The sequence below is a fragment of the Chiloscyllium plagiosum genome, unplaced genomic scaffold (genome assembly GCF_037043375.1).
Source record: "Chiloscyllium plagiosum isolate Xiang-an unplaced genomic scaffold, Cpla_swu_hap1 HiC_scaffold_1, whole genome shotgun sequence".
NCBI lineage: Eukaryota > Metazoa > Chordata > Chondrichthyes > Orectolobiformes > Hemiscylliidae > Chiloscyllium > Chiloscyllium plagiosum.
Genome location: NW_028270139.1, coordinates 72,816,465 through 72,829,122, shown reverse-complemented (window position 1 = coordinate 72,829,122; position 12,658 = coordinate 72,816,465). Strand labels below are relative to the sequence as shown.

Sequence of the window (12,658 nt, the reverse complement as noted above, 5' to 3'; positions counted from 1 at the left end):
ACTAATCTGGGTGTGTGGTCTTACCATAGGCCAGTAAAAGCAACTTTGTTCTTGAACTCACTGCCATGAAAGATACCATTTCCTTGTCTTTAATTTGTTTTTATTTGTTAATAGGATGTGGATGTTGCCAGCTAGACCAGCATGTATTGGTTATCCCCTGTTGTCCTGGATAAGGTGGTAGTGAGCTGTCTCCTTGAACCATTTCCTTATGTTTCATCAATGCCCACAGGGCTGTGGATAAGTGAGCTCCAGGATTTGAGTCCATCAGTGAAAGAATAGCAGTATTGTTTCAAGTCAAGATGACATCTGTCTTGGAGCTGAATTTATAGATATTGGTGTTCCTATGCTTATAAGTGATACTTATAAAAGATGGAGGTTGAGTTTAGAAAGTGCTGTCAAAGGAGCCTTGGTGAGTCACTGCATTTCAGCTTGTGCATGATAAATTGCTGTTATTTTGTGTCAGTGGTGAAGGGACTAAGTGTTGAAAATAATATGTGGTGCTAATCAAGCAGGTTTCTTTCTCCTGAATGCTATCAAACTTTTTGAATGGTGGAGGTGCATTCATCTAGGCAAGTGAAGACTGTCTTATCACAATCCTGACTTCTGCTTATAGATTGTAGACAGCCATTGGGGAGGTGAGTTACATGCTGCAGAATTTCTAGTCTCTGACCTGTGTTTGTAACCACAATATTTATATGGTTGGTCCAGTTTGTTTCTGGTCAAAGGCAAGCTCCAGGATGTAATAGTGTGGGTGATTCAGAAATGGTAACACTATTTGAATGTCAAAGAGCAATTGTTAGCTTCCCTGTTGAACATCTTCATTGCTTCCACATGTCTGACGTGTATCTTACTTATTGCTTGTCAGCCTAAGCCCGAGTGTTGTTCAGGTCTTACTAAATATGAGTGTGGAGAAAGTGAGGACTGCAGATGCTGGAGACGAGAGTCGAGAGTGTGATGCTGGAAAAGCACAGCAGGTTAGGCAGCATCCAAAGAGCAGGAGAATCGGAGATAAGCCCTTCATCAGGAATGATGCTTGTGGGCAAGGGGCTGAGAGAAAAATGGGAGGGGGGGTGGGGTTGGGGGAAGGTAGCTGAGAATGCAATAGGTAGGTGAAGTGGGTAGGTCAGAGAAGAAGGTGGAGTGGATAGATGGGAAAGGTGATGGACAGGTCAGGAGGATGGTGGCAAGTTGGAGGCTTGGGACCAGGATAATATGGGGGGAGGAGAAATGAGGAAACTGGTGAAATCCACATTGATCGCTTGTGGTTGCAGGGTCCCAAGGTGGAATATGAGGCATTCTTCCTCCAGGCGTTGGGTGGTAAGGGTTTGGCAATGGAGAAGGCCTAGGACCCGAATGTCCTTGGTAGTGTAGGAGGGGGAATTAGTGTTCAGCCACTGGGCGGTGGGGTTAGTTGGTGCGGGTGTCCCAGAGATGTTCACTGAAACGATTCGCAAGTAGGCGTCCTGTCTCCCCAATGTAGAGGACACCGCATGGGGTGCAACGGATACAGTAGATGACATTAGTGGAGGTGCAAGCAAATTTCTATCTGATGTGCAAGGATCCTTTGGGGCCTTGGATGGAGGTGAGAGGAATGGTGTGTGTGCAGGATTTGCACTTCCTGCAGTGGCAGTGGAAGGAGGGGGGAGGGGATGCACGTGGATCTGAAGAGGGAATCGCGGAGGGAATGGTCTCTCTGGAATGCAGTTGGGGGAGGGAGGGAAATCTATCTGGTGGTGGAGTTGTCGCAATCTGTTTGTTTTTTTTCAATAATACTCATCCTAATATATTATCTGCAACCCCATGAACTCTTGTCTTGCCAATTAACATTTTCTGTGGCACCGTCTGATTGCTTTTTGGGAATGTAAGTACACTGCATCTACTAATTTGCCTTTAATTGACCCTACAAATTGCATGCTCAAACAATTCTGTCATCTAAATTCTTCAGATATGAGTTCCCAGTCATTAAATCAAAGGCATTTGCCTGATCAGAGAGTGGCAAATAGGAGAGATTTAATGACAGTAAGCTGTCACGTAATTTGGATTGTTTCTCTGCTGTGGAGTTAGGCCACATTGTGAACAGTGATTGTGGCTTGCTAAATTCAAAGTAGTTTGCACAAATAACAATTCACCTGAATAGAGTGTTTGGGGTCTTGGACACAGAGTGATAATAAGGTAAGTATTGCATCTTCTATGTTTGTATGTAAAGCTGGCATGCAAAGGTTTGAGGATATTGGGATAATTGAGGAGTGAACCAGGTTGCCTTGGAACAATGGAGAAAGATATGCTTGGTAACGTTTTATTGGATACCTGAAAATGGCAGAGAATGACCAATTGGATAGAGGCTAGGCAAACCACTGTGGATCTTGGTTGAGAAAAAAAGGATGCATCAGAAATAGAAGTTTTAATTATCAGGACAGATGTGACAGGTCAACTGGGAAATTGGAATGGAATCGTTGCAGGAAACGGGGTATGAGAAAGTGTAGTCAAGATAATTGGGAATCCATGAACTTATGGATATTTCGCATGAGCAATAGGGACAAAGAAATTGAGAAAGAGTTTGGAAAGGAGAAGGTTTGGAAAGGAGAAGGAAGGAGAAGTGTAGACACATCTGGGCCCCATTAAAGTGTTTAAAGGAACACGTTTTTTGGAGGAAGTGAGGGGAGTTGAAGGAGAAGTTCATCAATATAAGATGAATTTCAACAAAACAGAATAGGGTGGTAGTGGATGGAAATTTATTCAAGGATGTTCTAGTAGGAAATAGAAAGATTGGATGTCCATTCTGAAGATGGAAACTATTAGAGCCAGGAAGTAGGAAACTTTTAAATTGATAAACGACACTGAAACTGTCATGAATGTCAGTATGGAGAGGATGGGTAGTATCAACTGGATACTTTTGCCAAGGATGGAGATGTGGCTGTGAAATTGATTTTGTAAATACTTAATCAAATATGTAAAGGGAAATTTTAAAAGAACAAAAACGCATAAAGCGAAAGAGACAGCCTTGAAATTCCCGAAGGAGAAAAGAATAAACTTTACCATGTAGATGTGCCTGGCAGCAAAGTGGCTGTGAAGTTAATGCTGATGTAAACACAAAATGCTGCAAGTGAAATCTGAAGTTAAAACGCACTTTTTGAAATAGTCAGGCCAGACTGCATTTGTGGATGGGGAAACAGTTGAGGTTTTTAATCAATGACTCTTCGGAACTGACTAGTAAGAGATTATGTGCAACTGGAATGGAAACATGTCTCAGGCTTGCTGCAGTGTTCCAGCAAAGCTCAACATAAGTTGGAAGAACAGCACCTCATTTTCCACTTGAAAGCCTGCAGCCCTCTGGATTCAATATCAAGTTCAATAATTTTAGGGCCTGAACTCTCCCAAGACCTCGCCCCCAGTGCCACACACCAGGCCTTGTTATCACGTAGTCTGCCATTACTCACTACCCATTGTAGCCACTAACAGTTTCCATTAACAGCTGTTCATTCTTCTAGCCAGATTGTTATCTACTCCTTTGTCCAACTGTTCTTCCCTCTCTTTGGGCCCCAACCCCATCTATCGTTAACTCCTTACTCCCTCTCTCCAACCCATCTTCTGCATACATACCAACATTTTCCTAGCTACCATTAGTTTTGGGGAAGGGCCACAGACCTGAAACGTTAACTCTGATTTCTTTTAGACATTGTCAGACCTGCTGAACTTTTCTGGCAACTTCTGTTTTTGTTTCTGGTTTTCGTTGGTAAACCAGTTCTTTTGGTTTTTATTACGTGAAGCTCTGTGATAGTTTGAAAAATTGGAAAGATTAAATGAGAAGAATAGATGGTGCTAGGCCAAAGAGAGTGGTGATGGAACATGCAAAGAAGGAAGTTAGACTTGCTGTATAGTGTTTTCCATAACCATTGATGTCTTGATTATGTACTTCTGAAGTTTAATCACTATGTAATGCCGGAAAGACACGGAAGATGCATCCTAGAGGTGGGGAATAGCAGAATTATGAATAAAGGTAAGGTAAGGTTGCCATGGTCTTGTCAGTCCACAGGGCTGCCCTCTCATCAAGGAGAGACAACTGGTAGTGCCTTTAGTGAGGGGAGAGGTTGAGAAGGAGAATCCTTCACCGTAACCTCACCTGGTGTGGGAAACAAACCAGCTGTCCAGTCAACTAGGTCTGTTAACTCAGCTGGACAACCAGTTTGTGATGCATAGTGATGCCAACACATTAACAATTGTAATCCCTGCTCCCATTTATTTCCTGTAGTTCCGTCTTGTAGCAATTGCTAGTAGCTATTCTTCACCCACTTTGTCTTTGGGCTCCTCGGCATTTTTAAATTTATTGTCATATGCTATTCTAGTATCAAAAGAATTCTGTAAACAAATCGGAGAAAAAAACAATAGAAGTACCAGATTGATCAGGCACTAATATACTCCTTAGGGTTATGCTACACCACCAGTTTTAGTGCTTTCAGCTGTGTGGGTTCAAGCTTTTATGGTGAAGTAAATAAGTTAAAGCTAAGAATTGTAAGTGATTGTATTAGAAACCTGCAAAGTAATTTGTCCATTTTCAATTAATCTCAAATTTCAGCATTTGTTGTTCTGAAATGATGGTAAGAACATTGCTTTTCACTGCTGTAAATCTCTTCCGTTCTTTGTTTTTAGTGCTGTTCTGGGAATTGTCCTCCATGTGATCAAAATTGTTGTCGAACTCTTGGTTGTAGAAACCACAAATGCCCATCAGCATGTCATAGAGGTAATTTTCATTCTTTTGAAATGCAGTTTAGTTTTATTGTAATATTGCACAATGAAAAAGAAAACAACTTTCATGCATAATATTTCCAGGTTTTAGGTTAATCACAGAATTTCACATCACAGAAGGAGGCTGTTTATCCTAACAATGCTAGCTGTCCTATAAGAACTAGCTACCTTCGTCACATTCGATTACTCATTCCCTGTAATATTTTAAATATTTCTTACATATTTTTGTCCACATTCCTTGTAACAATCATGATGGAGTTTGCTTCCAATGGGCATTTCCTAACCTTGAAATTCTCTGCATTTAATTTAAAAAAAATTTCTAGCCCCACTTTGTTTTTCTCATAAATATGGCTGGTGGACTGTTATTGTCTTAGATGGCTGATAAATGGGTTAAAATGTAAAGTTATTAAATAAACTTTACTTTCACTCTCTTGCATTTAAACACTTTTGGCATGATTTAGTCAAAGTATTTAAAATAGTTGAGGGATTTCATGGATATGTACAGAAATATAGTTTCTTATGCGCGTGAATCCACAACAATTGCACAATCTTGAGACTGCAGCTTGATCACTCAAGAATGAATTTCACACAAGAATAGTAGAAATATGGAACTTTTCAAAAGGGTTTTGGCTGTGGGTGAGTTCAAATTTTCAAACATCAAAGGTTTGTGGTACGTAAGAGTTGCAAGGGATATGATACGATTATCATATAAGGGATATGATATGAAAGGATTTTTAGTTACAATCGATCATAGCCAAATGGAAAAGCAGAACAGATTTTAGAGACTGTATAGCTTAATCCTGTTTAAATTTTGCACTGTCTTCTGCACAAAACCCTGCATACTTTAAGAAAACATCAGTCTCATTTACTGGGAAATAGAATTAATATTTAAACATTTGTACTAAAAAATGACACTGAAAAACACAAGGTCATCTTGCGTACAAACAATTTGGGATGGAAGTCATTGATTTTTGCATAAACTTTTAAAATCCACCTTTTAATTCCCATTCATGTAAATAATAAGTCTCCTTGACCGTAACTTAGGTGCTTGATTTTACTTGGGTTGGGCTTATGAAGCATGATATCCAAATTTTAAAAAGAAACTGCATTCTCTACAAACAAAAGGTATGTGTTTCTTTTCCTGATGTACATGGGATATAATTTGTACATTGCAAATAGATTTGGCTAATGATGCAGAAACAAGGTCATCATGACTGCATTACAATCTGCATGGTGGTGTTCCATCGTGATTGCTATGCATTCTTTTCATTCCATGTGAACTGAAACTAATTAAAAACAACTGGCTAAAGCTATATTAAATACAGCTCTTGCTTAAAGATTGATTTGAATGAAATCTTTTCTTTACTGATTTTTTTTCAGACTAATGTTATCTTCATGGCATAGCAAAACAATTTCATTGCATAAAAATGAGATACACAAGTGACAAATTTTAATAGAAGTATTTATAAGTATACTTCTTGTTCCCTGCACAGTTGTAATCTCACTATGGCTATGCAAATGCAGCAACACATCTTTGCTGTTGTATTCAAATCTTCCTACAATAAAGGCCAACATATCAGTAACTGAGATTTTCAAAGAAAATCTAATTGAGCTAAGTAATTTCCCACATGCAGCGATAGTAGGGCATCCAGAGTTGAAATTCCCTGGATGATTAAAGATATAGAGATTAAAAAGACACTGCAAAAAGAGGTTTTTGACAAATCTCAAGATCATAATTAAGGAAACAAGCAAGCTGAATATAAATAGATGGGACAATGAAAGAGGCAAAGCGAGCATAAATATAGATTAGCAGATAACATAAAACAGAATAACTTTTAAAAATATATATATTTGTAGTGCTAGCAAGGCCAGTTTTTATTGCCATTTCCAATTGCCCTGGGAAGGTCATGGTAACTGACTTCTTGAACTACTGCAGTCCATCTCATCTGGTTCCAATCACAAGCGTTCAAGATCCTAACTATGATAATGTCATAATGGCAATATGTTTCAGGTAGGATTATGTGCAACTTGGAGGGGAATATGCATGCCATGGTATTTCTATGTTTGTGCTGCCACTATCCTCATTGGTGGTACAGATCCTGGGTTTCAGAAATATTGTTGAAAAAGCTTTGGGAAGTTTCTACAGTGCATATTGTAGATGGTGCACACTGCAGCTTGTGTGCGTCAGTGCAGTGCGTAAATGTTTAAACTACTAGATAACATACCAATCTATCGGGCTGCTTTGTTTTGGATGTTGACAAATGTTTTGAGTGCTTTGGAGTAGCACTCCTGCAGTCAGAATAGACATTCCATCAGGCAGGAGAAAGTGAGAACTGCAGATGCTGGAGATCAGAGCTGAAAATGTGTTGCTGGAGAAGTGCAGCAGGTCAGGCAGCATCAAAGGAACAGGAGAATCAACGTTTCAGGCATAAGCCCTTCTTCAGGAATCCTGAAGAAGGGCTTATGCCCGAAACGTCGATTCTCCGATTCCATCAGGCACCCAATTTGTGTTTCTTCTTTTGCTTGAGAGGAATGTAGAACTGGTGCAATGCCCGCATTCGTTATTTATAATATTAACCATTGTCTATTCTCTGTCATGTCTTTGAATGAGATTACCCAGTTCATTGTAGCCAACAGACCCCTGATAACCTTTTGTAGTTTCCTTTATTTAGGCTTGGGGCCGTCGTTTGCAACTGGACTTCACTCTCTTATGTTACTTTCACACTTAAAGCACCTCTTGCAACAAGATTATTAATTAACTCCTTCATATTACACAAAGCCAAATCTAGGATAACCTGTTCCCAAGTTCCTCAACATATTGGTTGAAGAAACAGTCTTCTGCAAATTCCAGGAATTAGTCCACTACAGTATTATTGCTAATTAATTGTTATGTAGATAAACACAACAAACACACCAAGTTCTGATGAACAGAAAAGAGTGCCAAACCATGGGAAGGGTGGCAAAAATAAAAATGTTTTAAACAATTTTGTCAAGAACAAGTGAACAACTGCATGTTAGCTGTTTATACACCTTGATTAAAGATTTTTTAAATAGTACAAAAATATATATGGTGCTCCTTCAAAGATTATAACCAATATTGGGGCTAAATAAATTCTATCTGAAAAGAATGCCTTTCTTCCCTCCCCTATTATTTGATTGAGGTGAAAGAATCAAAAAACACCCATGCTAAGTTGGGTTTCCTCATAATAATGGCACAAAAAAAATTGATATATAGGGGAAGTAAAGGTGAAGTCTCTTTGTTACAGCTAACTCACTTTAAGAAGTATTACAGACTTGTATATTATATTTAACTTTACTGATTCAACATTAGTAATGGGAAGCTTTAAAGGGGTGAGAGTCAGATACAGATTGACAACTCCAATTCTCAGCACAACTCCGACCAGAATCATTGAATTAATCTTCAATTTCCACAATAGCAAATTGAAAATGTTAGATTTATTATAAGATTAAAAGGGATAACTGCCAAACAAAATCATTTCATTAAACTTAACATTTTTATTCAGCATAAAATTGTCCTTCTCCAACATTTACTGTGTGCCATTTACCGACATCTAATTTATGCAAAGATCACTCGTACCAAGACAATACAAGGTGGTTTTTCATAAGAAATAACCTTTTTCTCTCCTTACAATCTGATTGAAGAAAATGGATAAAAAAAGAGCATGTTTAGAAATCAGAAATTTAGTGAAAAGGTCACTAGCGTTAACTAAATCTAATAAAGCAAAATAGATATGAAATGCAGAACTTGTCCTATTGTTATATGAATTATAGAACTATGAAATTAAATGTAATGGCGTCTTTGTACTAAAATCCTAATTCACAAAAGCCTTTGCTGTTTTGTTTACTAGATCTAACCTGAATGATATACAACAAATGAAAAAAAGTTTCATTTTATAATGTACTTCAAAAACATATAAAATGCCTTGCAAAGATACATTGTTATGTAATACAATGACTGGGAATCGATTAAGAATTCCCACAGACAATGGATAGGATCGCAGCCTTGCACTCTTGCTGTTTGGAATTGTGAATGGTAGTGGATAATTAAACCAGGAAGAGCCACAAGGTAGATAATTAAAATTCTAACTGGAGGAAGAGAAGCACAAATATTCTTATCCACTAAGTTGGGGGAGCCCAGCACATCGTACAAAAATAAAAATGAAGTTGAAGAACCTGCATAATCTTGAGCCTGAAGTACAAAGTGAACAATCCATCTCAGCCTCTTTCTAAGGACCCCAGCATAACAGATGACAGTTCATTTCATACCAAGAAATCGTTAAAAGCACCGGGTGCTTTCATAATATCAAAATAGCTTATGGGCCCAGACAGATTGCTAGTTAAAGTACTTTTGCTTCAGAACTAACCACATCAAAGGATATGGGGGGAACGTGGGAAACGTGCATTGAGTTGGATGATCACCAAGGTTATAAGGAATGGCAGAGCAAACTTGAAGGGCCAAAAGGCCTACTGCTGCTGCTATTTTTCATGTTTCTATGCTTCCCCATCCTTAGCCAAGCTTTTTCACTACACTACATCACTGCCATCTTCCCAACATAGAACATTCCCAAAATTTGTCTTCTCCATTAAAGGTGGGCAATTCCAAACTGATTAATTGTCACTTGTCAATTTCCTCTTGATCATCAGCAGAGTGATGGAAGGTTCTTTGGAAATGCTATCAAGCAATACTTACACAACATTAACCTGTCTACACTGCTCAGTGTGACTTTGCTAGGGACACTCAGTTCCAAACTTGGGGGTTGTCAGTCATAGTGTAGGAATATCTCTGGTCACTGAGCAACTATCCTATAGAGAATCTTGGAGGCCTGAAGACCAAAAACAATAGTCATAAAATAAATGTTTTGTGGGTACTCTCAGGACATCAGACATTCATAGTGATGACTGACTGGGGGACACACCAACTGCATACTGACAGACTTGTAACCCTTGTGATATTGCTCTCTAATATTGGTGGATGGCACAGAGACTGGTACACAGTATAGCATCCTACTTTCTCCTTGCAGAGGCTCCTTTCCCTCTTTCTCTGCATGACTTACTCATGTTACTCCACTGCTCCAATAAGATTATACTATTTTATGTATTTCTTTGGTCTGCAGAAACCTCAAACCAAGTGCTTTTCCCAGCTTTGCATGAGCACAACTAAAGCTACCCAATGAGCATCTCAGCTACAACCTGAATGTCCTTTCAATATTCACAGAACAAAGTCCACTTTGGTTTCTAATAACTGTTCGTAAAGTCAATATGGAGGTACTGCTTGCACATCCATTTGCCAATCATACTAACCTCGTGTCGCATTGGTCCACTGACATTAAACAAGAACAGGATCATAAACTTTAGATAAACTTGCCGTATTCATATGGTTAGGAAATATCTATGCTTATAAACATATGAAATGATTGTATATGTCCATTGACTTTGGAAACACTTGCAACAGTTGACTCCTAGATGCCACATGCTGCATAGCTTGCAAATAAGCATCACTTCCTGTATGCCATCTCCACAGCAGGTCTCTGTAGGGCTTTTCATGAATTTAATCTGAATTATTTTTGCCCCCCCCGCCAATCATGGTTCTGATGAAGGATCCTGACCCGAAACGTCGACTTTACTGCTCCTCTGATGCTGCTGTGCTTTTTCCAGCTCCATACTTCATCAACTCTAACTTTCCAACATCTGCAGTTCTCACTGTCTCCTTGGACCTGTGTGGAGATTTGTGTAGACTGGATGCATGTTTATAGTTCAGATGAAAGAAAGGTGATCTTATTTAAGCAAGGTAGATCTCACTGAAGTCACATAGATACAGGAAGGATGTTTCTTCTGGGTGGGGTGAGTCCAGAATTAGGAGGCAGTTTCAAAATAAGAGAGAGGCCACTTAGAGCTGACATGAAGATTGGTGAATCTTTGGGAGTTTCTAACCCAGAGGGCAATGGAGTTTCAGTCATTGAATATGTTTAAAACCGATCAGTAAATTTCAAGATATTAAAGGCGTTATGCCTATGATTTTGCAAGTGAGCAAAATGTTGTAAATTCCTTGTATTTTTTGAAAATATGAGCATATCAATATAAGCTTTGTGAAGACTTTATGGACAGCAATGAAAAACAGACAAAGTTACATTTTAAAAATAAAACACCTAATACCACGCTTCTGATATACCTGAAAAAGCCAGTCTTGTCAGAGCAAGGGTGCCAATTCCTTTTCCCCCCAGCCATCTCTTCATGCTACTATCCCAAGTCCATCAGAGAGAAAAACCCTGTGTTCATCCATAAATACTGCTAAACTCCAGGGTGATCCTTCATAATGTTTTAAGCTTTGGATCAGTGCTCCTTCACCGGGAACAATTTCAGAAACTGTGATAAGCTTGTTTTTGATTTTAAATTGTCTTCCATTTTTTAATTTCTCAAAGCAGATGGAAAATTCTAATTGGTGCTTGTTTGATGGGTAGAAATGTAAACATACTAATTATTGCATTGTAACAGCTTTCTTACATTGCAAGAGTGACTATACTTTTAACATACTCATTGGCTTTAACAAGCTTTTTTACTTCATTGGATTTGAAAGGTACGATAACAATTTCAGTCTTGATTTAACTGGCATCAGTGATGAGACTGGAGAGTCAAAGAATGAGGCAGTGTCTGTTTCCAAACTAAGTTGACTTTATTTTATTTTAATTTGCCATGTGTTTCAGTTGTTTACCCATGAATGAATTGTGTTTTAAGTATTTTTATTGAAATTACTAGGTGCGTGCTACCCATGTCCAGAGACAATAGAAATGAAATGTAATTGTGGTGCAACTGTTCTAGTTGTACCTTGCGGCAGAGAACGTACTACCAAACCTCCAAGATGCAAAGAGCTCTGCAGGTCAGTACACATTTTTACAATTCTATCTGCAATTCAGCCTTCTGTGATCTCTGGAAATATTCTGGAAATCTCTGGAAATTACATTTGTTCTGACTTGTTTAAGATGCATATTTAAATCATGTCATCACACAGAATAACTGTGTTGTGCTGCTGCAGTAAGTCAGTCATGTTAGTGGATTTTGAGAGAGTTGTATAGTTTATATTAAATTTGGATATCTGTGGTGTAGTGCAGTTGGCTAACAATTCATACCTCAGCTCTTACATTTCCTGAGCAGGAATTGCTGTGATTATGTTTGATTTATTCATGAGATGTGGGCTTTGCTGGCTAAGCTGTGATTTGTTGAACATCTCTAACTGCACAGCAATTGGGTGACTTATCATGCCATTTCAGAATGCAATTAATAGTTAACCACATTGCTGTGGATCTGGAGTCACATGTAGGCCAGACCAGGTAAAGATGGCAGATTTCCTTTCTTCAGGGAAATTGGTAAATCAGATTTTTTTTCTCTACGGTGGCAACAATTTTATGGTCATCAGTAGATTCTTAATTCCAGATTCTTTACTGAATTCAAATTTTACCTTATGCGGTGATGGGATTTGAACCTGGGTCAACAAGGATTACTGCCTTTCTGGATTAATAGTCTAGTGATAATACCACTCGGCCATTGCCTCCTCATAAGAGATTATCTCTCATTCTTTGACACTTTAGCAAATACAAGCTCAATTTACCCAATCTCTCTCCATTAAACAGTTAAGCCAATCTGGGAACAAGTCTGGTGAAACTCTGTTACATTCCATCTATGCAATAGGGACATAGGAACAAGAGTAGCCCATTCAGCCCCTGATGCTTCTGTTGCCATTCAGTGATCCCATGCTTGATCTGTGGCTTAATTTGATACACTTTTTGCCTTTGGCCCTTATCCCTTAATATCCTTTCTGAACAAAACTTTATCTATTTCAGATTTAACATTAACAACTGATAGAGCATCCACTGCCATTTGTGCGTTCCAAACTTCGACC

The 12,658-nt window shown here is 38.6% G+C and overlaps 1 protein-coding gene across 1 annotated transcript in view; it reads left to right on the top strand.

The window, feature by feature from the left end:
- nfxl1 (nuclear transcription factor, X-box binding-like 1) overlaps positions 1-12,658 on the top strand; it is a 173,184-nt gene that overhangs the window by 55,644 nt on the left and 104,882 nt on the right. The window contains exons 11-12 of the mRNA XM_043691569.2: positions 4,648-4,738; positions 11,518-11,638. Of these exons, the coding sequence (XP_043547504.2) occupies positions 4,648-4,738; positions 11,518-11,638 (212 nt within the window). The remainder of the gene's footprint in view (positions 1-4,647; positions 4,739-11,517; positions 11,639-12,658) is intronic.